This window comes from Colletotrichum scovillei, assembly GCF_011075155.1.
Source record: "Colletotrichum scovillei strain TJNH1 chromosome Unknown Contig00005, whole genome shotgun sequence".
Taxonomy (NCBI): domain Eukaryota; kingdom Fungi; phylum Ascomycota; class Sordariomycetes; order Glomerellales; family Glomerellaceae; genus Colletotrichum; species Colletotrichum scovillei.
Window position 1 is genome coordinate 1715411 of NW_023336263.1, and position 25512 is coordinate 1740922.

The following is a 25512-nucleotide window of genomic DNA, read 5'->3' on the forward strand; positions in this document are numbered from 1 at the left end:
ATGCTGCAATCTCAATTCTTCTTTTTTTGGTGTCGTTCCTCCGCCCTCCTCCTCATTACCCCAGAGAATTTTTTTTCAAAAACGTGCAAGTTCCGAGTGACCACTTACCCCATGCTTGGGAATTTTTTACGGGCTGGAAAGGCTTGGCCTGGGCAAGGTGAGTCGGTGACCTCCTTTTTCTGTCCGTCACATGGCTCTGGGGAATGAAGCTAGGTACGTAATAGTAACAACCGTCAAAGCGAGTGGACATAGTGAAAGTGTTGACTATCCTCGTGTAAAAAAAACACACCCCTCCCTCAGTAGGCTTAGGTTAGGTACTATTCGTTTGCTCAGGCACGCCGCACACGAAAAGAATCTACACAAAATATGACGGAACGGCCATGGGATCAATATTCAGCCCCAGTAGGAGCCGTATTTGATTGTCCACCCCCCTGCATCGAGTTGTATTATAGCCCTAGACGCTTGAGGAACCAAAGGCAACCGGAATACGTATTATGTGACAGTCGCACACCAATATCTTCCTTTTCCCTATCTATCGTGCCCGTTTAGTTCAAAATTCGGGTCAATATGATACAATCAAAACCTGGTGAAAAGAGAGCAAAAAGCTGGGAATTCCGAAGCAAGAGTCGGGAGAAGTCGGAATGAGAAGCTGAAGGTCAGCCTTTGTGTTTCCAGACCACCTCTCATTGGCAGAGACCCGTGGGGCGCGGGGTAGTCTGCGCTAGCGCATGTACTCAGGTACCTGTAGCCGTACGGATAGACAAGTGAAGGTGGGGCCTGGAGACTGGAGTTCAAGGTATGCTCGGCTATGTGGAGGGGCAATTTAGAGGGGGGGGTTCCGAAGCGGGGCCAGGCGGCTCTCGATGTGAGGTAGCAACAAACTTGAACGTCATCTTTTGGTCAGATTTCGGGGCTCATCCCGCTCAATACCAGGGGGCATTAGGAGGATTTGTGCATACGGACACATGGCTGATTCAGAGCTATGTTTCTAATGTTTCTTCCTTGCACATAGCCACAGTGTGTACACATAAATCGTTCCCGTGAAAGCCCGATCGAGAGACTACCTACGGAAGACCAAGCAGGGAGGGGTGTGCTAGATGGGCCATGGTACTTTACCGGTAGGTGTTCCGTTGCTCGCATTGCATTGCCGCGATGCGTTGGCGGGGTTGGGCTTAACAAGAGACACGCGCGCGCACGCGCACACACTGGTCCCAACTTCTTTGATATCGGAACTTGGGAAGTGGCTCAGGTTCCTAATTATTATCGTGAATGCTGTTTCAGCTTTCTTTGCATAGAAAAAGAGACAGCTGACGGCAGCTTGGTGCCGAGTAGCAACCAGCTGGAAACTTGACAGAACGCAATTTCAAAACTGACGGTGAGTATCAGAAATGGCAGACGAGGAAAAAAGTGAGAACGGAAGTGCCGTGGAGGGTTCAAAGACTCTGGGACTGCCCCAAAGCGGGGACGAAACATGTTACGGGGAGAGAGGGACGAAGAGAGCATTAGTGTAGAAACCAGATGTATTCAATACGTATAGACTTTCCGTGTAAGCGCTGAACGCTGTGTAAGGTAGCTCCTTCTCAGATTTGTGGAAAGATTCGGGGCCGCAACTTGCCAAGTTCCATTGAGATTTCCCAGGACTTCAGCCCGCAGGTTAACATGCTGATAGGGGCCGCCGCAGTAGGCAGCTAAAAAGATCAGACCAAAAAAAGAGAACTGGCCTAAATGTTCCCAATGCCATGTTAAACCGACCTGTCTTGAAGTCTTGGCTGCGTGTGCTTTCTTTCCCCCTGTTGCTGGGCTCGCTGGGCTGAGCGGGAGACGGGGTGAAGGCGGGCTGGGCTGGACAGTGGAGGGTACCTACGAAGAGGGGAGCGGGGGTGCACAACTTAGACAGTAGGGCGTAGATGCGGCAAGGCACCGCGGTAATCGAACGCAGGTGTGAGTCTATTGGTACTACGTACATACAGATGGGAGATGGTACAGCATGTGCAAGTGCAACTGCTCAGTCTCCAGGCCTGAGACGGAAGACGTCGGTGTACGTACCGATCTGGACGGACGGGCCAGGTACGGCAGGGAACGGGTGACTTGATTCGTATGCTTTTTTGATTCAGGAAACCCCGTCTCTGCTCTATTGGCACATTAATTCGAGGTCGCTTTCTACCCGAGCAGGTAGAAGCGTTAATTCGAGGCTGACTCGATGCCGAGTCAGAAGCCGAAGTTTTGGGGCTTCCTTGCGCAATTCGCAGACATAGTTTCGGCGTGCACGCGGCTTTGTCCGGCTTGATGACCTAAGGTGCGGCAAGGGGAGGGTTTCCCCGGGTCCCCTAGCAAGATTTGAATAATTATCCGGGTGAGCGGCGGGTGGGATAATTGATCTTCATGGTCCGGCCTTCTTTTTGGCGCCGACAGTGTAACGGGATCCCCCTCCACGTTCTGATATCTCTTTTGCGCCCAATCATATCAAGGTAGTATCCTATTTCCTGTTCGATGATGTAGCTAGCCTAAGCACCAATGGAGTTGTTCTTCGGGCTGCCGTTTCCTGGGAAATCAACATTTGAGGGCAAGGTAGCGGAGCGATGAGCGTGTCTGTCCCGGAGGCCGCCCGAACTCTTTCGTCTGTTGACTGTTGTACCTCCATGTACCTTTTGCCAAACCACATCACAGAAGAACCGGCAGCCAATGACGAAGCGTCACTTGTATGGGGTACCTGTAAAAGACGGGCAGAAATGCAAGAGACGACCCCTTTGCATCTCTCTATGGTGAATTGGCATACCCAACTTACGTACTGGGAAGGTGGACGGCTTCAAAGATGAGGTAAGTTAGCCAGGATTCGGGAGGACCAGGCCGACGCAACGGAGACAGACGGAGGAAGCCCGCAGATTGTGGGGATACGCCAACAGGGGGGGAGGTTGGAGGGGTGTACTCTTTGCCTTGGTTAAGGCAGAAGAAGGTACTTCCAAGGCTCCAGATTCAAACCCAAGATCAAGGTGGGATTTGTGGATTGCAGGATTGTGCATTGTGATAGACGCTGTCGAAGAGAACATGGTGAAATTTGGCTCCTTCACTCTGCCTTGCCGCAACCACTTCCACCCCCCTAGCCCCGCGATAACATGGCCCGAAGGGAAACATGGCGGGCAAGTTCGGGCCCTCGTTATCTTGGGACGATGAGACAATCCGATATGCCCTTGCACTCTTCATCTTCAACCTGCTGCTGCTGCTGCAGCATGTCTCTTTTTCTTCATTTTGTCTTTTTCCTACCTTTGCACTGCCCACACACCCTGCTCTCACACCCCTGACACCCCTCTTTCCTCCACACATTTTCTCCCGTACCTAGTCTTGCTAGTGTATCGTACTACACGCCTCCATTCCCAACCTAGGAAGCACCATGCAAAGATACAAAGTGACAAAGGGCTCGAGACAAGACGTTCTCCCGAGGAGTCTTCCCCAACTCTCCCCGATTCTATCCCTATTCCTCCTCTATCCCGAACCCGCACAGGGATCTACGCCCCTCCGCCGAACCCGAGATAATATCGTGAAGCTCGCAGCAACGGCAATTCGTCCAGTTACATCGGCGTCTTCGCCCCCGCGACTCCACACGACGCGCCCGTTCTTATAAGTCCAAGACCCCATTCTGGCCCTCTATCCTCGGTCCAGCTTCAGATCCAAGCCACCCAAAGCAGCTTTGTCTATGCTTGTACTCACGAGTCTCACACTCCCATCTTACTCCGTCCACCCCGGCCAATTTATTCCAGAAGTGTGGATACGATTCCTTTCGCGATCCCTGAAAGCGGACGAGAACCACAAGCCTCCAAGCCTTGACCCAAACCATCTTCACCCGATCTCAAAGACCTACCCGTCCAACGACTCAATTCTTTATAACCATGAAGGATCCCGTCCAGAGAACTGCTTCTCCCTACACTGATCCCAAAGTTAAAGGCCCAAAGTCTCAGATTCTCGCAGAAGGAACCCAAGCAGACTTACGCAAGAGTACGTCCACACTACACTCCATCTCCGTTATATCGTCATATACCCTCTTATACAACCATTCCCTCCCCGAGTTTTTCCACAACAACGCAAACTCAGTCTTGGTCTCCTTCTTATACCACTTGTCACCTCACCCAAAAAAACATCACCATCATTCAATTTTGCCAATCGACAAGTTGTAGCTAACATGGCGCCCTTAGTGATCGCTAGCAACGTCAACAAGACTCCTCTCCACCCTGGTGGTGTTGCGTAAGTTTCCTACTGTTTCTTGGTTCAGCGAGTCCAGTCTCTGGACGAGAAAAAACACAAGAAACAGCTGGCTAACCCATTACTTGCAGTCCTCACCAGGAGCACACTGAGCTTGAGGAGGAGCTTCACGAGACCGCGCACATCGACTACGACCGTGTCGCCATTATCCCCAACCCTTCCGTCCCCGCCCTTTACGAAGATGCTCTCGTCTACGAGACCGGTTCCGCCATCACATCAAGTGGTGCCTTGACTGCCTACTCTGGAAAGAAGACTGGCCGTTCGCCTCTGGACAAGCGAATTGTCGAGGAGGACAGCTCCAAGAACGACATCTGGTAAGCTTCTATCTCCTCTCCGAAGCCAGAATAGTCGACACGCACAGCTTCAGAACGGCTGGCGCTGACCATTGAATGCGTAACTATTTGCTAACACAATGTTCACCAGGTGGGGCCCCGTTAACAAGCCCATGTCACCCGAGGTAAGAGAAACCGCACCCCAGATCGAGTCATGGTGCTGTGGGCACGCTTCCCCTTGGTCCTTTGTTTGTGTGGCTCGTCATCGGTTGGACATTCGCATTTCCCCCCAAGACACTCAGCCATGGCAACTGCGCTTGCACCCAAACAGAGCCGTCTGTCACGCGACCTTTCGGAGACAGCAAAAAAGTCACTTTGGAAAGTGCCTGGGCCCTTTTCTGCTGTAGGCTTGAGTCCTACCCTGAGTCAGCAGCGAAACGAACTCAGGCACTGCCGAAGACTTCTTTGCTGTCAATGAATGCGTCATGTTTCAGCTCGGCACTGCTACCGGTATACACCTGCGCGCAACAAGCAACAAAGTCCACTACCGCTGGTCCTCTCTGCACAAACCCGAGGAATTGATGCAGGCGCATCGCATCGGTTCATGCCGGAGGGAACTCATCGAGATGGTCTTTCATCCAATGTTTTCCCCCGGTGTTCCCCGCCAGGTTCCTCGGGTGCAGTTTTGCGATTGGGAGTGTCGTCATCAAAGGCTGCAACCCCTCCTCGTTCCCCTTTGGGCTTTGGGTGCAGCGCATGAGAAAAGAAGGGCAGTTGGTTGCCGGCCCCGCATTTTCCAATGCAAAGCCGCGCTAAACCCTTTCCTCATGGCTCCACCCCTCCTCGTTCCCCTTTGGGCTTTGGGTGCAGCGCATGAGAAAAGAAGGGCAGTTGGTTGCCGGCCCCGCATTTTCCAATGCAAAGCCGCGCTAAACCCTTTCCTCATGGCTCCACTCCTGTCACCCATTCTCTCCTGCCACACCCACCCCGCGTACCGACGGCCTCCATGTTCCTGCTTCTCCCGGCGCTGGACCCACATCCAGCGCCCGGGCCAACCTCTCTTTGAGCATTCGCTGACATGTGAGATTTCTAGGTCTGGAAGATCAACCGCGAGCGTGCCATCGACTACCTCAACACCAGAAACCGTATCTACGTCGTCGACGGTTATGCCGGCTGGGATGAGAAGTACCGTATCCGCGTCCGTGTCATCTGCGCCCGCGCCTACCATGCTCTCTTCATGAGAAACATGCTCATTCGCCCTCCTCGTGAGGAGCTCGAGCACTTCCACCCCGACTACACCATCTACAATGCCGGCTCTTTCCCTGCCAACAGATACACCGAGGGTATGACCTCTGGCACCTCAGTCGCCATCAACTTTGCCGAGAAGGAGATGGTCATTCTCGGTACTGAGTATGCTGGTGAGATGAAGAAGGGTGTCTTCACCGTCCTCTTCTACGAGATGCCTATCAAGCACAATGTCCTCACTCTGCACTCCTCTGCCAACGAGGGCAAGAACGGCGATGTCACCCTCTTCTTCGGTCTGTCCGGCACCGGCAAGACCACTCTGTCTGCCGACCCTCAGCGCGCCCTGATCGGTGATGATGAGCACTGCTGGAGTGACCGCGGTGTCTTCAACATTGAGGGCGGCTGCTACGCCAAGACCATCGGCCTGTCCGCCGAGAAGGAGCCCGATATTTTCGGCGCCATCCGCTTCGGCTCCGTCCTCGAGAACGTTGTCTTCGACCCCGAGACCCGTGCTGTCGACTACGATGACAGCACCCTCACAGAAAACACCCGCTGCGCCTACCCCATCGAGTACATCAGCAACGCCAAGATTCCCTGCTTGTCAGAATCTCACCCCACCAACATCATTCTCCTCACTTGCGACGCTCGCGGTGTTCTGCCTCCCATCTCGAAGCTTGACCGCGCCCAGACCATGTTCCACTTCATCTCTGGTTATACCTCCAAGATGGCCGGAACTGAGGACGGTGTCACCGAGCCGCAGGCCACTTTCTCCTCCTGCTTCGCTCAGCCCTTCCTGGCCCTGCACCCCATGCGCTACGCTAAGATGCTTGCCGACAAGATCGAGCACCACAACGCCAATGCCTGGCTCCTCAACACCGGTTGGGTCGGTGCTGGTGCCCTTCAGGGAGGCAAGCGCTGCCCCCTCAAGTACACCCGCGCCATCCTCGACGCCATCCACTCTGGCGAGCTCGCCAAGGTCGAGTACGAGACCTACGACGTCTTCAACCTCCAGGTCCCCAAGACCTGCCCCGGTGTCCCCGACGAGCTTCTCAACCCCAAGGCCGCCTGGACTGCCGGCAACGACAGCTTCAACACCGAGGTCAAGAAGCTCGGCACCCTCTTCAACGAGAACTTCAAGAAGTACGCCAGCGAAGCGACCGAGGAGGTCGTCAAGGCCGGTCCCGTCGTTTAAAGCGCAAGCATGCTCTGAGTTGATTAGCGATCATATTTATGGATTTATGAAGGGCTCTTTTCTTTAATCATCTTTTGGGTACAATTTTGGGAAATCAGGATGTGTCGTCGACATAGTTCCGACACGAACATAATTGTCGCGTGGATTGGATACCGCGGCAAGCTTTGGGGATTTGGTGTCAAAACGGAGTGATATCTGTTCTGGGCTTCATTTCATAGAATGAGAATGAGAATAAACATGAAGCAAAATCATCGTTCCGAATTTTGAATGTGAATGTTCCGACCCACCACTGGTAACTTTCAACATCATTTTGATGTCTTTGTGGACTCCAGTACGCCAACTGGATCAAATTTCGATGCCTCTTTACAACTCGTCACTAGCCAACTTGTTCTCAACTAGCACTGGGGGGGGAAGTCTGTGACATATCAACTACATCAAGGATGTAAATTGTAATCATTCATCTCTCAATGTCAATGTGCGCGCGTTGTCAAGTAATGATGACATGTAAGCACATAAAATCTTTGTAGTTGATCAATTCCGACAGCAAATCGGTCTTGTCTTCGTTTATTTTTAGTTTTGTATGTTCTTTCAGTCGAGATTCTTCCTCTTTTCCTCTAGCCCCCAAATCTACCAATCTCTAGAAGAAATCTTCTCCGCCACAATCCATCTCACAGAACCAACGGGCGGCATATATATCTCCTTACCGCTCTTGAACTCCCACCCTTCGGTCCGGCCGCCACACGACTTCATCAACGCCTCCACTTCGTCCGGCGTCCTCGTCCTCAGCGCAGAAATGTACCCGTCGAACACCAACACAAACGGAATGATCGGGATGAGATAGGTGAAAATGAGCACGGAGAAGCTGCGTAGCCTCCAGGCGTAGAGCGGCGCGAAGATGAAGCAGCCGATACCAAGGATCGCGGGCATGATGAACGACAAGAGGTCGCGGCCCTGCAGCTCCATGATAGCGAAGCCATCCGACGTCTCGAGTGTGTTCTTCAGAATCGCCTTGGCCAGCGGATCGTCAAAGTGGTGGAACGCCAGGTTAAACAGGCGAAACACCTTTTTGCCCTTGGAGGTATACCCGTCGACCAGCTCGCGCGGCGCGTGCGCGGCGTCGACGCTCTTTGGTTCGTAGCCGATGTGCTCGCTGCGCGCGGCGGCGCGGGCCCAGGACTCGGTGTTGGGGTGCAGGTCCGTCAGCACGAAGTCGACGTTGGGCTGCTTCTGGGCGGTGAGGTGGCGGTTGACGAAGCGCTCGATGGCCGGGGTGGGACCGCCGGAGCCGGCGCAGAAGTCGATGAAGGTGTAGGAGGGGAGGCGGGGGCCGAGGACGTGTTGGAGGATCTGGGCCGCGACGCGGGCCGGGGAGGAGGTTTGTAAGACGGGGACGCGGTAGACCCAGGCTGCGTGGAGGCCTTCTTGGACGTAAGCTCGGAGGAAGGAGGGGAACCTGGGTTGGGAGAGGATGTGTTAGCTTTCTACAATAGACAGTGAGGATTGTGAGAGGTGAGGGTAGGATTTTGGAGGCACAACATACCAAGTCTGGTCGTCAATCTCAAAGAGGTGGAATCGTGGGACGAGAGGCGCCATCGTGATGACGTCGAGATGCAAATAGCTGTCGTAGCAGGAGTTTGTTGAACACTGGTGGCCGATTGAGCAGTTAATGTACTTGATTGTGCTGGTAGAAGATTTTCGGCATCCAGATCACATGCAAAGCGTCCGATGTAAAGCTCCTTGCAAGTCGGCTGGAGGTTCAACCCGGCGGCCACGAGGGCTTTATTACACGGTGCTTCTTGTTGAGACAGATGGAAGTTCGTAGGAGAATTGGGGTCCCCCTGTGCCCTGCCGTTAGCCGGCACGGGGTGGCGGGTGCGGGAGCTATCGCATTCGCTAGTGCTGAGCTCGAGACAGGGAAAGCTCCAGCCCGGGCATGGGTCTTATCCCCCCAAGCTCCGCTGGAAACGTGCCTACTAGGTACCTCATCAGTTCACCACGGTGGAAGTAAGGCCTGAGATCAGCCTGTCGTTCCACAGAACAAGGTGATCACAGACTATATTGATTTGGCACATCGTTGAAGTCTGGTTGTAAGTACCCTAACGGTGTCATGGCGCGTAGGGCGAAGAGTTCTTGGAAAAGAACGTCAACATGATGGCGGGGAGCTACCTCATCCTTAAAGGCAACAAGGGCCAAGCAAGGGCTTGAAGTTTCGACAGGGGTGAGATGTTTAGTGCAATGTGGACTCACTCGGGAGCGGTGCAATGGAACTCTGAGTTCCCCCGTCGGGGATGCAAGCTACCAATTGCTCCCCTCTCACTGGTCGACGCCTATTGAGACGTTGAGGGCATTGGACAATTGTGTTGGCCCTCGTCTTCGTCATCATATACTTCGTGGTATCATCCTTCCTCGTCTCTTCTCAACGCCTGCCTTCCACCATTCCTTTTCAGGTCGAGGTTAGTCAAAATCGAGAAGCTAGAAGCTACAGTCTGGCTGATAATTCTTGAAGGTTCGATTACAGTGAATTGGGCTTGAAGTGTGCATGGTGTCTTCGGCACATATTGTAGTGGAAAGTCGTCCCACATCTCCATTCTGAGAGATCAAGGACACCGCCTCGTGATGGCCCTGGTCAATGCCCCAGCAGCCCTCGTAGTGGTTGCGATCTCACTCCTAATATACACCATCTTTGGTCAGCCAAAGTTGAGGAGGAACGGCGTCCCATTACGGTCAGTTCACCAACTTTTATTAAGCCTATTGCACTACCTACTGAATACACCTTTTGCTTGGATATTGACTTTGGCCTAGACGACCTCCAAATACACTGCCGCTCGCCGGGAATGGCATCATCTTCCTCAGAGACCGCCAGAAGCTATTCGACTGGTTCACCAAGTGTGAACAACTTTACGGCTATGAAACCCTGCAAATCTCTGTTCCCAGTCTACCTCCAGGGGTCATCATCAGCGATCCCAAGAACCTAGAATACGTCTTTAAGAACGAGGGCATATTTGCTAAGGGAGAGTTCTTCAAGGGGAGATCGAGGGACTTATTTGGTGAGCCTCAGTGCCTCTCGGCACTGATGATCACTCCGCTTACGGACCACAGGTAACGGCATCATCAATGTTGATGGCGAGTTATGGAAGGTCCAGAGAAAGGCCGGCCTCAATTTCCTCAATACCTCGAACCTGAGAGTTCTCACAGACGTGGCATTGCCACAGTATCTATCTCAGAGTGTCGCCTACCTTGGAAGCCAGTCCGGTAATGATGTGGTGGACTTGCAGGCAGTCTTTCACGAAATCACGACCCAACTCATGGGCAAGATGGCTTACAACGTATGTTGGCATGCTTCTTACTGTCCATTCTGATCTTCCCATTGCTCCATCTAATACATGACGTAGATGGAAATGCACGCAGAAGACACATTCGGCCTGGCCTTCGACTACGCATCCGGTGCGACTGCAGAGCGGTTCCAGAATCCAATGTGGTTCCTCACAGAGATCTTCGCCGGAGCACGTCTGAGAAAATCCATCTCTGTCGTGAAATCCTTTGGACAGAGCATAGTCTCCAGTGCGATGACGGACAGAAAAGCGTCTCTCAAACCCGCACCAGTTGTCTCACAAGATCTGGGGAGCGACAGACTCGATGGCATATCCGGCAGTCTAGTTCAGTCATTACTAGACTCCATTGGCGACGAGCAGCTGGTTGCCGATGCCGGGCTGAATTACCTCTCGGCAGGCAAAGATACCACGGCGCAGGCTCTGACGTGGACATTCTACCTGCTTATGCAGCACCCCGAGGTCGTAGCCAAGATCCGCGAGGAAGTCGACGGCATCAAAAAGCAGAGTGAGGAGGACACCCTTGAGAAAGCCATTGCGGAACAGGGTAACCCGAATACGATGCCGTACGTCTTCTCAGTCTTTTACGAAGCGCTGCGCATCTTCCCACCGATCCCTTTCGAAATCAAACAGGCTGTTCAGGCGACAACGCTACCGGACGGCACCTTTCTACCCCAGAACTCCGTCGTTGTCTGGTGCACCTGGGCGATGAACCGCTCGCGCACCACATGGGGCTCTGATGCGGACCAGTTCCGGCCTGAGCGATGGCTGGTCGGCGGTAAAGTTATCAACAAGAGCACCTCCGAATTCCCAGTCTTCAACGGCGGGCCAAGAACATGCTTGGGGAAGAAGATGGCTGAGATCATTGCCGTGCAAGTAATTGCGACCGTGGCTGGTCTCTTTGACTGCGTGAGAGTCGATGACTCGACGAGAGTCAGCAAAAGTAGTCTTACCTTGCCGATGAAGGACGGCCTGCCCTGTTTTGTACATCGTAGACCTGACGTCGAATTTTAAGCTACCAATCTTCCGCTTTTGAGGGTTCTCATTCCCTTTGGTGGTCACTTTTGAAACTGTTGAAGGCAAGTAAGTCAGAGGATGTGATAGGGGATACGACGTTGATTCTGGAGGATCATCGATAACAGGTAGGGACCACTATGGCATTTCTGCACCCCCGATTGAAAGAAAAGAATGCAAAACATCATTCTCTGGTCCATCAGGGTCTAAAAGATCAAAAAGGGTGCTTCAACAGGAAAAATTGCAAAAGAAATAGCACAACCTGGTTTCGATCCAGGGACCTCTGGGTTATGAGCCCAGCGCTCTACCCCTGAGCTATTGTGCTTTGATGTGGGGCTAGTTGCTGACAGTTCTTCGCCGGACCAACGCTCATCAATGCTTGCTCGCCCCGTACAGCACTTGAGGTCCAGAATCCTGCGCCTTTGTCTAATTGCCTGTCATTTGTGAAAATTCTCAGACATCGAGTAGAAGCAAACTGTAACGTTTAAGTGTTGGAATAGTTTGAGGTATCTTTTCTGCCTTTAGATTATTACTTGTTGAGCAGTACAAGTTGGGGAAGTACACCAGTACGCGTGAGGTATCACCAAGTCAGACCATGTGTACGCAGACAAAGTCTTAAAAGATTAATTACAGAGGCATTAAAAAGCCGAGTATGTGCTAAAATTTTGGATACCCTTCTAAGTATTCTTTTGATTACCTGAACCACCAATTCACGGAGGCATTCAACCTCCCATCATGATGTCCACTCTTGACACTATGCCACCAACCTTTGGGAATGAAGAGAGCATTTCCAGGGCTCAATTGAGCCTCTGTAATATCCGCGTGGCTCTCCAATCCCCAGACAGCTGTATTCATTGCTACCCTCTCGCGACCCTCCATCATTTCCGTCGATCTAATGCGACTACTACCCGACTGCTGAAGCTGAGCCTGTATCTGACGATACAACCGATCGCCAGATGACGGCGGTAGCAGGCGGACTGTTTTGCTGCCAACAAGTTGACAGAACAAATTAGGGTTCGGATCGCGATGTAGCGGGGTGTATGTCGGCTCCAGCCCAAGCCACAAGCTCGAACTGTATACGTCGCCTTTACCGGCTTCCAAGACAATGCGTGGGACGGGCAGGTCTTCCTGGAGTTCTAGAGGTAGGTCCGGGAGTTGAGCCTGGGCTATGTAAAGCTGCTTGATCTTCTTCTCGTGCAGGCTGTTGAACTCCGCAGCCTTGAGAAGGAGTTGCAGGGGAGCAACGAATGACGAGAACTTTGGCTCCGAGGCATCTGGGTGAGATGCTGCGTGGACGATGCCCGCTAGCACTGCACCCATGGGATCCGGATCAGACGCGAGCCATGCAAGGAACTGTGTTGTTGTGTTCACTAAAACTCCAGAATCTTCGGCGATCTGAGGACTCATGAACTCGTATGGGAACATGTGGTGGGCGAATTGGTTCATATAGGGAGTGAATTTGGTGATGGGTTTCTGGTTAGCATCTTGAATTTGGGCGAACCATTTTGAAGATGCCGAGAAGGAACTCTGCTGAGCAGGGTTGGAGGACTGCCCGAATAGGAGAGGCCTTCCTTGTGTAAATGACGATTTTCGAAACTCTTCGATGTTGACCACCTCAAATGGAGATTCTGTAGCTTCTACCGATTTCAATGTTGAAAACCCACGTCGGATTTGGGGAGCCTTGGATAAGGTGAGCGCATGGCAACAGCCACGGGCAAGAAGCCTCATGTCTGAGAGCATCTAAAGAAGGACCATAGTCTTAAGTAAATGAATGAGAACAAGGATTGTTCTGTATCATAGACGAAGTAATCAGCAAGCTAAGAAGGGCAGTGATGGGCAATCAATTCGACTTGAATTGACATGGCTACGTACCCAGGCACACACGTCTCGGTGAATAGCAATGAATCAGTGGAAGCGAGAAGGAGTACCCTCACCGAGAAGATCGGCGGAGGGAACAACTAGAGGCCCGCTCACCGAAGGACCGATGAAGTGCGCACAGACCAGCACAGTGATTGGACGTAATCTCAGCGGGCTGGGCTTCGTGAGGCACCGCAGTCCACAGCCCACCCACCACAACTACAGCTTTTGCTGAGAGGCTCCAAATACCGCTTCTCTCCCCTGCCGCCAGAAAAAAGGACGGAGAAATATTTCTCTGTATCGCAACTCAACTTTGCTCAGTAGACGGCATCCGACCGCTCGCGAAACCATTCCTCGATCTTGCAACTTCTCCATCGCCGACGTCGCCCTTCGCGCTTGACATGCGCCGCACTTGACCCGTCACGCCCACCAACTACCCCGCCACCTTTGCGCCCCTGCTGGGAGACTATCGATATCCAAAGCAGCTTTTCGGAGACCGTCGCTGTCCTCCATCCGACGACTGTATCGCGCGTGCTTGCCCGCGTCGCAACCCAACCCATTTTTAAACGACACCCCGTCAATACCATCACCTTGGATTACCTCGACGACATGTCCACCTCTTCGGGGGCCCCGGAGTCTTGGATATCTTCCTTTTGCTCTCTCCTCGGCCATGAATACTTCGCCGAGGTTTCTGAGGAGTTCATCGAGGATGACTTCAACCTCACTGGCCTGCAGAACCAGGTCGCGATGTACAAGGAGGCACTCGAGGTACGCAGGCTGTTTCTTTCTCGCTAAAATATCCTTTTTTCTTTTGTTTCTTATGGCGATTGGGAGCTCAAGCGCCCTTTTCAGCCCCCAGGCTGCGCGATAGACGTCCATGCTGACTTGACCTGCATAGATGATCCTTGATGTGGAGCCTGAAGAGGACGAGGACGAAGAGGAGGAGGAGGATGAAGACGAAGACGAGAACGACTCGGGAGATCAAGACCGACTCGGCCCCAGACACGACCGGAGACAACATAGCCGTATGGCTAGCGACCTAAGTGTTATCGAGTCTTCGTCCGAGATGCTTTACGGCTTGATCCATCAGCGATTCATCTGCTCGAGGGCGGGCATTCAACAGATGAGTGAGAAGTACGAGTTGGGCCATTTCGGCTGCTGCCCCCGCACCAACTGCGACCAAGCGAGAACACTCCCTGTCGGTCTCTCTGATATTCCCGGCGAAGACACCGTGAAGCTGTTTTGCCCCTCCTGCCTCGACGTCTACGTCCCTCCCAACAGCCGTTTCCAAACCGTCGACGGTGCCTTCTTTGGCCGTACCTTTGGCGCCCTCTTCCTCCTCACTTTCCCGGAATACGACCTCACTAAGCGTGGGGCCGAGGTTCTCAGCAGTGGCGGCGCTCGCATTAACGATGATTCGCTCGAGATGATCAACGGCATGTACGCTAAGAACATTGCACCGGGCCTGGGCGCTGGACGTATATATGAGCCCCGTATCTACGGCTTCCGCGTTTCCGAAATTGCAAAATCAGGCCCTCGGATGCAGTGGTTGAGGGACAGGCCGGATAGCATGACCGAACTGGACGAGGCGCGTCTATACGCGGATGAAAACCCCGACTCAGATGATGACGAGGAGAACCTGAACGGCAACGGCCGGCCTACACCCCGTCGCCGTGCTCCTGGCAATGCGCGCCTCCGTGCAACGCAACGCCAGGCGCAGAATGGCAGCCCGATGGCTGTGGAGACGAACGGTGCAGAGTCGGAGCTTTAGGACTTGGTTTGGAAAACGATTCGTACTTATGGGACCGGTAGGCCTCCAGGGTTGAGCGGCGGATGTGGCAACGCGCCAGGATGGAGGCAACAGGCCAGAGAAAGATGTCGGTGCAGATCGAGCGAGACGGTCAATACGGCTGCTCTGCATAAGGTAGATGGCGTTTAGGAGGCACACCCCGATCTCCGTGGATGAAAGAGGCACGGCGTTGCTAAGGGAGATGCATTACTGAAGTAAACAACTCATGCCGTTACACGAACTCTGGTTTCAACTCTTTTTGCAGGCAATGGTGCCTGTTGTATAGGCTTAATGCGATGGCCATTGCATTTCTGGGCCTCGGGACACAGAATATAGACTGCATGCAATTCGACGGTCAGAAACAAGGACTCTTCATTTCGCTTTCATCGCGATGCAAGGAGGCGATGCCTCTAGACAACAGCTCAGGAGCAGATACCCTTGTAGGTAGCGATGGCCCACGTGAAAACCCCATCTTCCTCATGGGGTCAGCATCTCGATGTCCACGTTGCGTCCTTCTTCGCCATGCATACTAGTAGCGTATCACTGGCCTAATATTCTCGAGCCCACCCCGCCCCCTCCTTCCACCTGCTCCTCTCCTCCCGGTCGCGTGTTTCCGGGGTCGCCATCATGCTTCATGCCCCAGACGATCCTCCTAGATCCACAAACTCATGCAGAACAGAGTCAATGAGAGGACTATACGACCCCGGGTGAATGCTGGACAAATCTACGCTCGAGCTTATAACTATTTATCCTATGCCTGCTATTGACCCGGATGATGTCACCCTGTACCAACGATGCGGGGACTCGAGCTAGGCTTGTTCGTTTGCAGATATCCCGAGCATGTTTGATGCGATTACCATGACCTTCCGGTTCGCCTATAAGTCGCCCATATAGTCTCTAATATAATTACTGAGTGTCATATCTTGGAGAGAAGGGCATGTCACTTGCATTATTGTAGACATTATGTTTTCACTTGTAGCATTGGCCGTGTGGCTGATGTGCCTTTCAATATCAGAGGGATCTAACTCGACCTTTTATAACCCAATAATCCCAGGATTCCATCCAGATCCTAGCTGTATATTTGTCCCTGAGTGGAATAATACCTTCTTCTGCGCGTCCTCTAGTTTCAATGCATTCCCGGGTATACCACTCCATGCTAGTAGAGACTTGCAGAACTGGAAGCTAGTCGGTATGTTCTAATGACCTGTGAGGGTGACTACTTCATTAACACGGCCTAGGGCACGTCTTGAACAGGAAAGAACAGCTCCCCCGACTTGTTGAGACAAACCGATCCACAAGGCAAGTCTCTCGGGGCAAAGAAAGCTTGCTGCGGCTGACAGAATCCAGTGGCATTTGGGCACCGACACTGCGCTATCACGATGATACGTTTTGGCTTGTTACGACTCTTGTAGACGATGATAGAGACGTGGCAGATGCTTCGAGATGGGACAACGTATGATTTGATCCACGTTCTTCTCCTTGACTCATCTAACTCAGCTCACGGGTCCAAGATTATCTTCAAGGCGCAAGATCCTTTTGATCCAGCATCTTGGACCGATGCGGTCCATTTTGAGTTTGAAGGATACGATACGGAGCCATTTTGGGACGATGATGGCAAGACATACATCAATGGTGCCCACGCCTGGAAGATCGGGTATGTATCATGGAAATGAGAACGACCCTCGGAGAAAAAAGCACAAACGCTGAAACGATACAAGACCGTGGATTCAACAGGCGGAGGCCGATCTAAACACCGGGAAAGTCGGCGAATGGAAAACTATCTGGAATGGCACGGGCGGCATGGTCTGTGATAAGTCCTCTGGAGACTTCCGCACGGCTGACATGGAGATAGGCACCCGAGGGACCACACATCTACCGTAAAGATGGCTACTACTATCTTCTGGCTGCCGAAGGTGATTCCGAATGAACATCCTGTGGGCCCCGAAAGCTAATGGCAAGTTGAAAGGCGGCACTGGGCTTGGCCATATGGTCACGATGGCCCGATCAAAGAGTATTGGTGGCCCGTACCAGTCAAATCCATCGAACCCTGTTCTGACCAACGCCAATACTACCAATTATTGTTAGCAAAGCGCAGAGAGTGCTCTCTTTCCAATTTGGCTTTGCAGGCGAGGTTAACGGAGATCAGTTCAAACTGTCGGACACGCAGATGTATTTCAAGATGCCTCCGAGAATTGGTAAGGAGCTCCACCGTTGTACTTTGAGGAGCTAATGAGAAGTAGGTGGTGTGTTGCCTTGGCCACGAGATCAGGGCCAGAATGGCTCAACTTTCCAATGGGCCGTGAGACTGTCATGACTTCGGTAAGGTGGAACGAGGGGGAATGGCCATACTTTACCCCCGTCGAAGGGAAGATGAGTGGCTGGGAGATGCCGCTTGAGAATTTGGATATTGAAGGCTCCGGGTACGTATTACATCATTTTCCTCTCAAGAAGACTTCTGCTAACCAAGATAGCCCATTGATCTCACTGGGAGCAGTTGAAGGTGACGCGTTTGACTTCCCTCCGAATTCGACCCTTCCAGCTCACTTTACGTATTGGCGGTACCCGATCGAAAGCTCATACATAGTCTCTCCGCCTGAGAAGCCCAACAGCTTACGTCTGACACCATCCAAACTCAACCTCACCGCTCTAAATGGGAACTACGCGGGTCCCGATGGGCAGACATTCATTGGAAGAAGACAACAAGACACGCTCTTCTCTTATAGCGTCGAGCTTGACTTTCAGCCAACCGAAGAAGAGGAAGAGGCCGGCGTTACGGTGTTCCTTACGCAGAACCATCACCTTGATCTCGGCGTTGTCTTGCTGCCCGCGAGCTCTAGTACGCAGGCCTTCCCTGGCCACAATTTCACGACGGGGGGGAATCCGACTGATCTCAAGCTTCAATTTCGGTTCCGAGCTATGTCATATGTTGCTGTTCCCGCTGATGTTGTGGCACCCGTACCAGAGGACTGGCTTGATAAACCACTCAGGTTGGAGATTCGGGCTGCCAACATGACACATTACTCGTTCTCTGCTGGGCCGGCCGGGTCAGCTTTCCAGACCAAGACTCTTCTCTATGCCTCCAATGATGCCGTTAGTTGGGGTTTCACAGGTATGCTGCTTTCTTTTTCTGGATCAAAGCTTTCGCTAATGGCTCAACAGGTGTATTCCTCGGGGTGTACTCGACTAGCAACGGGAGGATTGGAGATACACCTGCTTATATCTCAAACTGGAGATACACCCCCGAGGTGCAGTTCAGAGATTAAAAATCACCAACCAGATCGGACTTTTCGAAAGTTGAATGTGGTTAATAAGGGAGCTACAAGTAGATTATTTGTACTGGTCCTTGTGCGCAGCAATCTTTCCAAACTCTCGTTCTCTTCTGTGATCAAGACCGCGGGTACACATCCACATCAGCAGACTGAATCCGTACATGATATGCTTCACTCAAGGATATTGCATCAACAACGGCAAGATGGCCGAGCGGTCTAAGGCGCTAGCTTCAGGTGCTAGTCAAGTAATTGGCGTGGGTTCGAATCCCACTCTTGTCATTAAGTTTTGCTGATGGAGATATCACCGAGTTATGATACGTGCTGGGGACCGAAAACATTATATCTGCTTAAACGTGTATGATGATATCTATTCTGGGATGTTATAGTACCCCATGCCAACCTTGAAGAATTGAACGTTCTATTTTGGTCTCTTCACTACCTCCGATTTTAGTATATGGGTTGGTTAAACACGACCTTGACGGTACTGTTCTCCAGCGGCAGTGATGGTCACGATTGTGGGAGTAATCTATGGTATATTCACTGAGGAAACAGTGTTGTGTCCACGTCTAGAAGTGCCTTCAATATACGGAAGGCGGGAGCTAGTTCATATAGAATGCCTTCTTTGCAAAGGCTGTCTGTCAACGTCACCACGAAGCAATAGACAAGAGAAGAGCATCTGCAATTAGGGCCCTGGCTTTATTCGAGGTTGACGCTTCGGCACATGTGTCACTGAGGCGCTCGCGACCAACAAGCAGTTGATCCGACGTCAGAACCACCTCCGCGTCCCTGGGGCAGCACTCCATGTCGCTCGCCGAGCAACTCAGAAGACGATAAAGGAAAAATATCACCAAATAGCGGGCCATTATGCACAAACAGACGAAAAGTATTTCTTATAGTCCGTGTTTATTGTTTCTACATGGGTGTACATAAAACGGTCCTTCTTGATATAGCAGGTTCATTAACCAAAGCCAAGGTTGAGAGATCTATTGATATCCAGGTTAGCTAGTGCTCTCGTGCTAACAAACGCTTAATAAAAATTTTGCTTCAAAGCTACATTCAGACTGTTGAGCTTGATAAATTGAATCAACATAGTATATTCTGTTGGCCGTTCTTAATGGAAGAGTTGATCATCAACGTAGCAACCCACAATGGGGTCGAATTTGTTAAGAAAATATGAGATCAAATGCTTACCGAGCAGGAAGAATTCTGTGAACAGAATGTAGTGAAGTGAGTAAAAATCCGAGGTAAAGCATTCGTGTCAGCTGAAGGCAGGATGCGCAGGAGATACCATGGACGAATTGAGCACTGTGATACAGTTGACCATTGAGATTCTCAAAAAAGATCGATACTCGGTTTGGTTCGTCCTTGATATCGAAGTGAGGAAAAAAAGCTGCGACTGAAGAGAGACAGAAAAGATTTTTGTAGTCAAGTTCTCGGCGGTGCACGGCCCATGCGGAACAGGCTCGCTTACTTCAGATGATGGAAACAGTTGAGTTGAGCCTTAGGCAGATGGCGGCTCCCCATCAAGAACGGTTTAGCTGCATCTATCCCTCGAAACAAGAATCACCCCGCCATTTATGCCAGTATCTACCATATAGCACTTGCACAATCGCATGCTGACAGTCGAAACGGTTGCCCAGTAGGTCGCAGATGTCAGAACCCCACCATCAATACTGGAACCCAAACCCAAAGACCAAGTAAAACTGCCCTATGCCTAAAACCTGGAAGTTGCCCGACAGCCCGGTGACATTAGGTACCTGACCACAGTGAGCAGGTGCCCAAGGTACCTTAGCCTCCCACCTTCCATTGCGTGTGTGCTGTGCGCCGCGCCCCTGCCATTTGATTGTGTTAGTCCCCCTCTTTGCCCACCACCCCTCCTTCGTTGCTCAACCTGGCGACCGGCGAAAGCTCTCCTCCGACAAAAGTCTCGATCGCTTCAAATCTACCGTAAACAAACCAACCCCTCCCTCCGACCCGAAACCTCCCCGTCTTCAACACATCCTTCGCCTTCCAAATCAGACAAAATGGCGTCCAACAGTAAGTCACATATGCACTCAATCGGCCTTGGCACTCTTGTGACTGCTGGACTTGCGCGCGCGCTCGCTCTGTGTGCTGCCCCGCATCTCCATGATGTTTTCGTCTTTTTTTGGTGCACTTCATCGGACCAAGAAAGGAGATAAGTAGCTAATTGATGCCTTTCCGCAGACTTCGAGGGAGTCGCAAGTAAGTGATCCCATACTCGATAGCCGAAGAAGCCCGCATCGCAATGCCCTTGCCTGCATTTCTTCGACACAGAGCACACTGACGGCCTCCTCAACGCAAACAGAGCAGTTTATCGAATTTTACTACAACCAGTTCGACTCGGACCGCAAGGGACTTGCCAGCCTCTACGTGAGAACTCCACTGCTACATAGTCACCCGGGCATTCACTGACAACAATAACAATAACAGCGGGAGCACTCTATGCTGACTTTCGAGTCTGCTTCTTCCCTTGGTGTCAACTCCATCGTTGAGAAGCTCACTGTGTGTACTCCCAAAGAGAATGCGCAAGTTCAATGCGCCGTCTGCAGTCCACTCACTGACCCTTTTACAATAGTCCCTCCCCTTCGAGAAGGTCAAGCACCAGGTCAGCACCCTCGACGCCCAGCCCACCACCGATAACGGCATTATCATCCTCGTCACTGGCCAGCTTCTTGTACGTATATAACATGCCCTGCGGCTGTTCCACCGTTACAACTCTTATCTAACCCAAGAAAAATAGGTCGACGAGGAGCAGCGCCCCATGAACTACACTCAGGCTTTCCAGCTTCTGCATGATGCCGCCACTGGCACCTACTTCGTCTACAACGACATTTTCAAGCTTGTCTACGGTGCATAAATTCTCCACGCACTCTAGGAGGATACGACTTGATGAGGCCCAATATCTGATTTCGAGGGACCGGGCATGGCTGAGGGCAGGATAAAAGAATCTCTGTCTCCTTCGATTTCTCATTCCCATTAATCTACGCTGGGTTGAGGGCAGCACGTTGGCAAGGATACCATTTCCCGTTTCCAGGAATCCCAAGACGGCTCTGTTCACACATGGCTCTTTAGAGAACTGGGAAAATACCCCTATTATTATCATCACATGAGCTAAAAGACCTATGACGCCCCTTGATATCTTTGTATGACTTTGTGGCCTTGATTTTGCCTGTCATTCCATTTCCTGCGCCTCGCATAAATTTCAGTACAAGAATGAAAACCCAAAAATGAAAACCAAACATCGCCCCTCACAGGCTAACTTCAGACAAGTGGTCACCGTATCTAGACGGTACCTTTGGTGTTACATCATCATCACATTGCCGTTCTTTTCCACCCTCAACGGACCTGCATGTGGGCGTCTCCGCTGTCGCGGAACACGAGCTGAGCGTGTTGACCGCGGACGATCTCCTCTTCCCCACCTCCGTTCTTGAGAATGCCGTTCCGAGTGGCACCCGGGCCCATGGTTCCGAACCCAAGGTCGCGGATACGGCCACTCGCGATGTCGAAGATGCAGCCGTGGACAGTCATACCTCGCTCTTTGATAGCCTCCTGAACTGTGAAGTTGGCCATGAGCACATTGACACCAGTCTCGACGTTCATCTCTGCGATACGGACAGCCTTGTGGTCATCATTCTTGATGGCGTCGAGCTCCTTTGCGTTTTGAGCGCGGACTGTCTTCAAGGGTGTGAGCCAGGTATCGAGCACGCCTCCGACACGGGAGTCGCCCAGCGCCGCCTTGGCACCGCCGCAGGCTGAGTGACCGCAGAGCACGACGTGCTTGACCTTGAGGTGGGCAACGGCGTATTCGATGACGGCCGAAGTGTTGATGTCTGTGGGGGCTACGATGTTGGCGATGTTGCGATGGACAAAGACGTCGCCGGGTTGGAGACCCAAGATTGTTGTCTCGGGAACACGAGAATCAGAGCATCCTAGCCACACTTTGCGTCGACATGCGTTAGCATCAGAGCTTAAGGTGGACGTTGACATTGCAGATGAGCTTACAGATTGAAGGCGACTGCCCCGAGGCAAGGTTCTTGAAGAACGCAGGATTCTGGTGTGATTTGTATCCAGCCCAAGCTTGGTTGGAGCTCAGGGCATAAAGGAACTTGTTCTCTTTATCCATGGCGATGGAAGGTCAGCATGTTGCCTTGCAGTAGGACTATTTACCCAGGGAGGTGAGATTGTCGAGCACTTACGGTCATGGAAAGCCATTGTGATCGAATGTACACTGACGCAGCCGGACTCAATGTAAGAGCAACGCTGCGGGGTATCTAGATGGATTGGACTACGACTCGGTCGATAGTCTGAGAACGCAATAGCTGGTTCAAGTGTGCAAGCAGGAAAGTATTACGTGTTGCTCCTGTGTCCGGATGCTGTGTGCAGGCAACCTGGCTGAGACCTGCCCAGCTGTAGAGATAGTAATGATATACGAGACCCTTGACTGGCGCTCGTTTCTGCAGCGAGGTAGAGAAGCCGGGCCGGTTCACTACTGGAAAGGAGAAGCTGATTTCTGACTGTACACACAGAGCACGACAGACGTCAAAGTTGTCGGACGTCCTTGGCTACGACGTAGGATGCCGGGTCGACGTAGGTGGGAACACAAGGCCGCAGAATCGAATGTATGACAAGTGACTTTCTGTTCCGGCCGACGGTATGCGGGTTAAGCTGGTTGGGAGGGACTTTGGAGTCTGAGATCGAAGATGGTGGTGGTGGTGGTGGTGGCCAACGCCGAATGCCGTAGTGTAACCTGGGGTTTTCTCGCGGACTGGTCGTGCCACTTGAGTATAAGCAAGATGTATTGAGCTAGTGATGCGTGACGAGAACAGGCATATGCAAAGAGATTCCGAGCCTTCAGCGAAGGAAGCAAGGATAGTAACAGAGAGAGGGGAAAGAGGGACGATCCAATGAGCCGAGTGAAGGAGAGTGAGAGTGAGAGAGAGTATGTGTGAGAGTGTGGTATGTGAAGGGCGAACCAACCTATTCCAGAAAACTTGCGTTGAGATGAGCAGAGACTTGTGGTTGAGTGGGAGGGGGAGCGCCGAGGGAACGGTTGATCCAATGAGAGATGGTGTTGTTGAGACAATGTAAATGAGCTTCAAGATCAAGCTGAGCTGAGAGAATGGTAGTATCAGACAACGTAGTGGGCAAGCGAAATAGACTCGAGATCCTGCAGAAGGCTACATGCAGATATCATAAGATGTAAGGCCATGAGCACGCGGGGGGGCGAGACATGGAGGATAATATAAGTAGTATGGCGATGCATACTTGGGCGCTACCATACATGGAGTCGATGCATGAGACGAGAGCAGAGAGACGAGAGCAGAGAGACACAGACAGACGGAACACCCCCCCGGGTACCACCCGCAATCCTCTTGGCCGGGACCATGACCGTGACCATTTGGTGGATAGCTCTCCGCACCTGGAGACAGAGCCAAACACAGATCCAGACAGAGCCAAGACTTTCGGACGAGTCTCCCCAGAGGATTGACGGTGCCACACCCCGGGCATCACCAGGGACAAGTACACACGGCAGAAGACAGAAATAGGGTGGGGGGGGAAGGGGAGATGGGAGACGGGAGAGAAAGACGGAGGGAAACTTGGGAAGAAGACACCATACCCCGGTCACGTCTTTGTGATGCGCACTATTTCGGGGTTGTGACCTGTGACTTGGGACGTTTGCGCTATGCCTCCGGCTAATCCACCACCCTGGGGCGGTGCGGTGTCCGCATGGCAATGGAAAGCATGGCCAGTGTTCACGGCATATGTCCTGACTACTATCCTCTAATGGACGGTTGTGTATAACAGAATCGGACTGGTTTTAATCGATTGAAAACACTGGCGAGGGCGCGCAGTGTATAATTGTCTCCGGCCACCGAGTGGGGGCTGAAGGACCGTCTCCGTGCGATGGTCAGTCAGGCCGGGCCATCTCCGTCAGTCGGGCACTTATCTCCGTTCCAGCCCACTTGGGTCATGGAGGATCTGACCGAGCCGCTGACAAGCTGAACTGACTGTTTGACAGACAAGGGCAGTGGGCCATAGTGAACCTTCCGTCTCTAATGCGCCACCGTGGAATATGATCCATGCTCTCTGTCTTTGGGACTACTAGAAGTCATGGGAAAACAGTCGAACCAAGGGCGACTCCCGGCTGTGAAACAGTGCTTGTCAGTGTCATCCCTCACAATACTGCCGTAAAGGCAAGGCATCCTTCGTAATCCCAATCCTTCCCTCGCTGATCTCCATGGTGTGATCGACGGTGATCTGACAGATTGGGTTCATGTCTCTATCTCAATCACAATGCAGACAGGACTGTTTACCAATGAAAAGGAGTATCGAGAGTCGACATTGTTGACCAGTTGTTCATCAATCCACGAGGAAACTCTTGGTTGACCGGAAGAACCAGTGAGAAAGAGAAATGCAACCAAGCTTTCTGGAAGAGGAGAACAGTGTTTGGTGGTTGCTTACTAACCTAAAGCAGTTTAGCTAGCTAATGTAAGCTCTCATTGAATGTCTGCGTGGCAGCGTGCTAGTTGCCGGGCGGGCACTTCCTCATGTTTCCCTCTGCTCTTCATAGGTAGGCTCACCTCTTTTTTTACACCCCACACAGAGTATAAACCGCCGGGGCAATGGTCCGGTCGTATGAGAAGACAAAAGTCAACCTGGCCTACGTAGAGTTGTAAATAGGCCGAGCACGTCCAGAGCTCGGGTCGCACTCGCAGTCGTGCTCTTTGGATGGACAGGGACATCTCTGTGCCAGAAGTGGAAGCATATGGGTACACGAATGCCAAGAAAATCAGAATGTTTTCGATATTTGCGGCCACGGCGACTTTGGAGTCTGAGGGAACAAGGAAAAAAAAAAGGGGTGGGGGGGGGGGGAGCCTTTTCCATAGACAACCCGGGCCGGGGTCATTCCCACAATACCTACGTACAGCTTCGGGATTTGAGGCGGCAGAGCACACAATGAATGTAAAGCTGGCCCCGGGTCTGCATCCGGTCCGGGTCGCCCGACATTCATGGAATGCGCCGTCTTCCACAAACATTCGACAAGCGGACGGGATGAGAATAATTGCGTATGCGAAGAAAGAAATAGCCAGCGAGAAACAGGGCTGCCTGTATTTACCAACCTGGGGAGATTGCTCAGCCCAGAATACAAAACGCGCAATGCACCACAAGGTTTACCGGCTTGGCGTGCAGCAGCTCTTCAGCGTTGCACGCGTGCAGAGGCCCTCAGGTTACCATACCGCAGCTATAAGGAGAGCATGTTCTCAGACTT

The 25512-nt window shown here is 52.1% G+C and overlaps 8 protein-coding genes across 8 annotated transcripts; 5 read left to right on the plus strand and 3 right to left on the minus strand.

The window, feature by feature from the left end:
- The first annotated feature begins 3216 nt into the window (after positions 1 to 3216).
- HER10_EVM0007725 (phosphoenolpyruvate carboxykinase) lies at positions 3217 to 7207 on the plus strand. The gene is made up of 5 exons (XM_035477271.1): positions 3217 to 3990; positions 4188 to 4236; positions 4326 to 4568; positions 4678 to 4711; positions 5620 to 7207. The coding sequence occupies exons 1-5, from the start codon at positions 3885 to 3887 to the stop codon at positions 6961 to 6963; spliced, it is 1776 nt and encodes a 591-aa protein (XP_035334137.1). The 5' UTR covers positions 3217 to 3884; the 3' UTR covers positions 6964 to 7207.
- Positions 7208 to 7511: 304 nt separating this feature from the next.
- HER10_EVM0002870 (uncharacterized protein) lies at positions 7512 to 9075 on the minus strand. The gene is made up of 2 exons (XM_035472563.1): positions 8504 to 9075; positions 7512 to 8416 (listed from the first exon to the last, which is right to left on the minus strand). The coding sequence occupies exons 1-2, from the start codon at positions 8554 to 8556 to the stop codon at positions 7591 to 7593; spliced, it is 879 nt and encodes a 292-aa protein (XP_035333817.1). The 5' UTR covers positions 8557 to 9075; the 3' UTR covers positions 7512 to 7590.
- A 278-nt stretch (positions 9076 to 9353) lies between these two features.
- Positions 9354 to 11466, plus strand: HER10_EVM0009813 (cytochrome P450). The gene is made up of 4 exons (XM_035479286.1): positions 9354 to 9686; positions 9766 to 10010; positions 10063 to 10289; positions 10356 to 11466. The coding sequence occupies exons 1-4, from the start codon at positions 9580 to 9582 to the stop codon at positions 11304 to 11306; spliced, it is 1530 nt and encodes a 509-aa protein (XP_035334292.1). The 5' UTR covers positions 9354 to 9579; the 3' UTR covers positions 11307 to 11466.
- Positions 11467 to 11999: 533 nt separating this feature from the next.
- On the minus strand, positions 12000 to 13173 carry HER10_EVM0004516 (JmjC domain-containing protein; the record flags this gene model as incomplete). Its single annotated transcript, XM_035474158.1, has 1 exon — positions 12000 to 13173. Exon 1 carries the CDS (start codon positions 13044 to 13046, stop codon positions 12000 to 12002), a length of 1047 nt encoding a protein of 348 aa, XP_035333927.1. The 5' UTR covers positions 13047 to 13173.
- Positions 13174 to 13369: 196 nt separating this feature from the next.
- HER10_EVM0012433 (casein kinase II regulatory subunit) lies at positions 13370 to 15379 on the plus strand. The gene is made up of 2 exons (XM_035481829.1): positions 13370 to 13931; positions 14062 to 15379. The coding sequence occupies exons 1-2, from the start codon at positions 13773 to 13775 to the stop codon at positions 14932 to 14934; spliced, it is 1032 nt and encodes a 343-aa protein (XP_035334482.1). The 5' UTR covers positions 13370 to 13772; the 3' UTR covers positions 14935 to 15379.
- Positions 15380 to 15915: 536 nt separating this feature from the next.
- On the plus strand, positions 15916 to 18215 carry HER10_EVM0006843 (uncharacterized protein; the record flags this gene model as incomplete). Its single annotated transcript, XM_035476417.1, has 11 exons — positions 15916 to 16141; positions 16191 to 16251; positions 16300 to 16405; positions 16464 to 16606; positions 16671 to 16755; positions 16805 to 16865; positions 16919 to 17032; positions 17099 to 17147; positions 17193 to 17372; positions 17424 to 18061; positions 18112 to 18215. The coding sequence occupies 11 exons, from the start codon at positions 15916 to 15918 to the stop codon at positions 18213 to 18215; spliced, it is 1767 nt and encodes a 588-aa protein (XP_035334080.1).
- Positions 18216 to 20245: 2030 nt separating this feature from the next.
- On the plus strand, positions 20246 to 21099 carry HER10_EVM0010650 (nuclear transport factor 2; the record flags this gene model as incomplete). The annotated part of the gene is made up of 6 exons (XM_035480103.1): positions 20246 to 20258; positions 20427 to 20444; positions 20548 to 20612; positions 20673 to 20744; positions 20818 to 20916; positions 20983 to 21099. 6 exons carry the CDS (start codon positions 20246 to 20248, stop codon positions 21097 to 21099), a joined length of 384 nt encoding a protein of 127 aa, XP_035334346.1.
- A 479-nt stretch (positions 21100 to 21578) lies between these two features.
- Positions 21579 to 22454, minus strand: HER10_EVM0009641 (carbonic anhydrase; the record flags this gene model as incomplete). The annotated part of the gene is made up of 3 exons (XM_035479123.1): positions 21579 to 22180; positions 22245 to 22355; positions 22439 to 22454. The coding sequence occupies 3 exons, from the start codon at positions 22452 to 22454 to the stop codon at positions 21579 to 21581; spliced, it is 729 nt and encodes a 242-aa protein (XP_035334276.1).
- Between the last annotated feature and the right edge of the window lie 3058 nt (positions 22455 to 25512).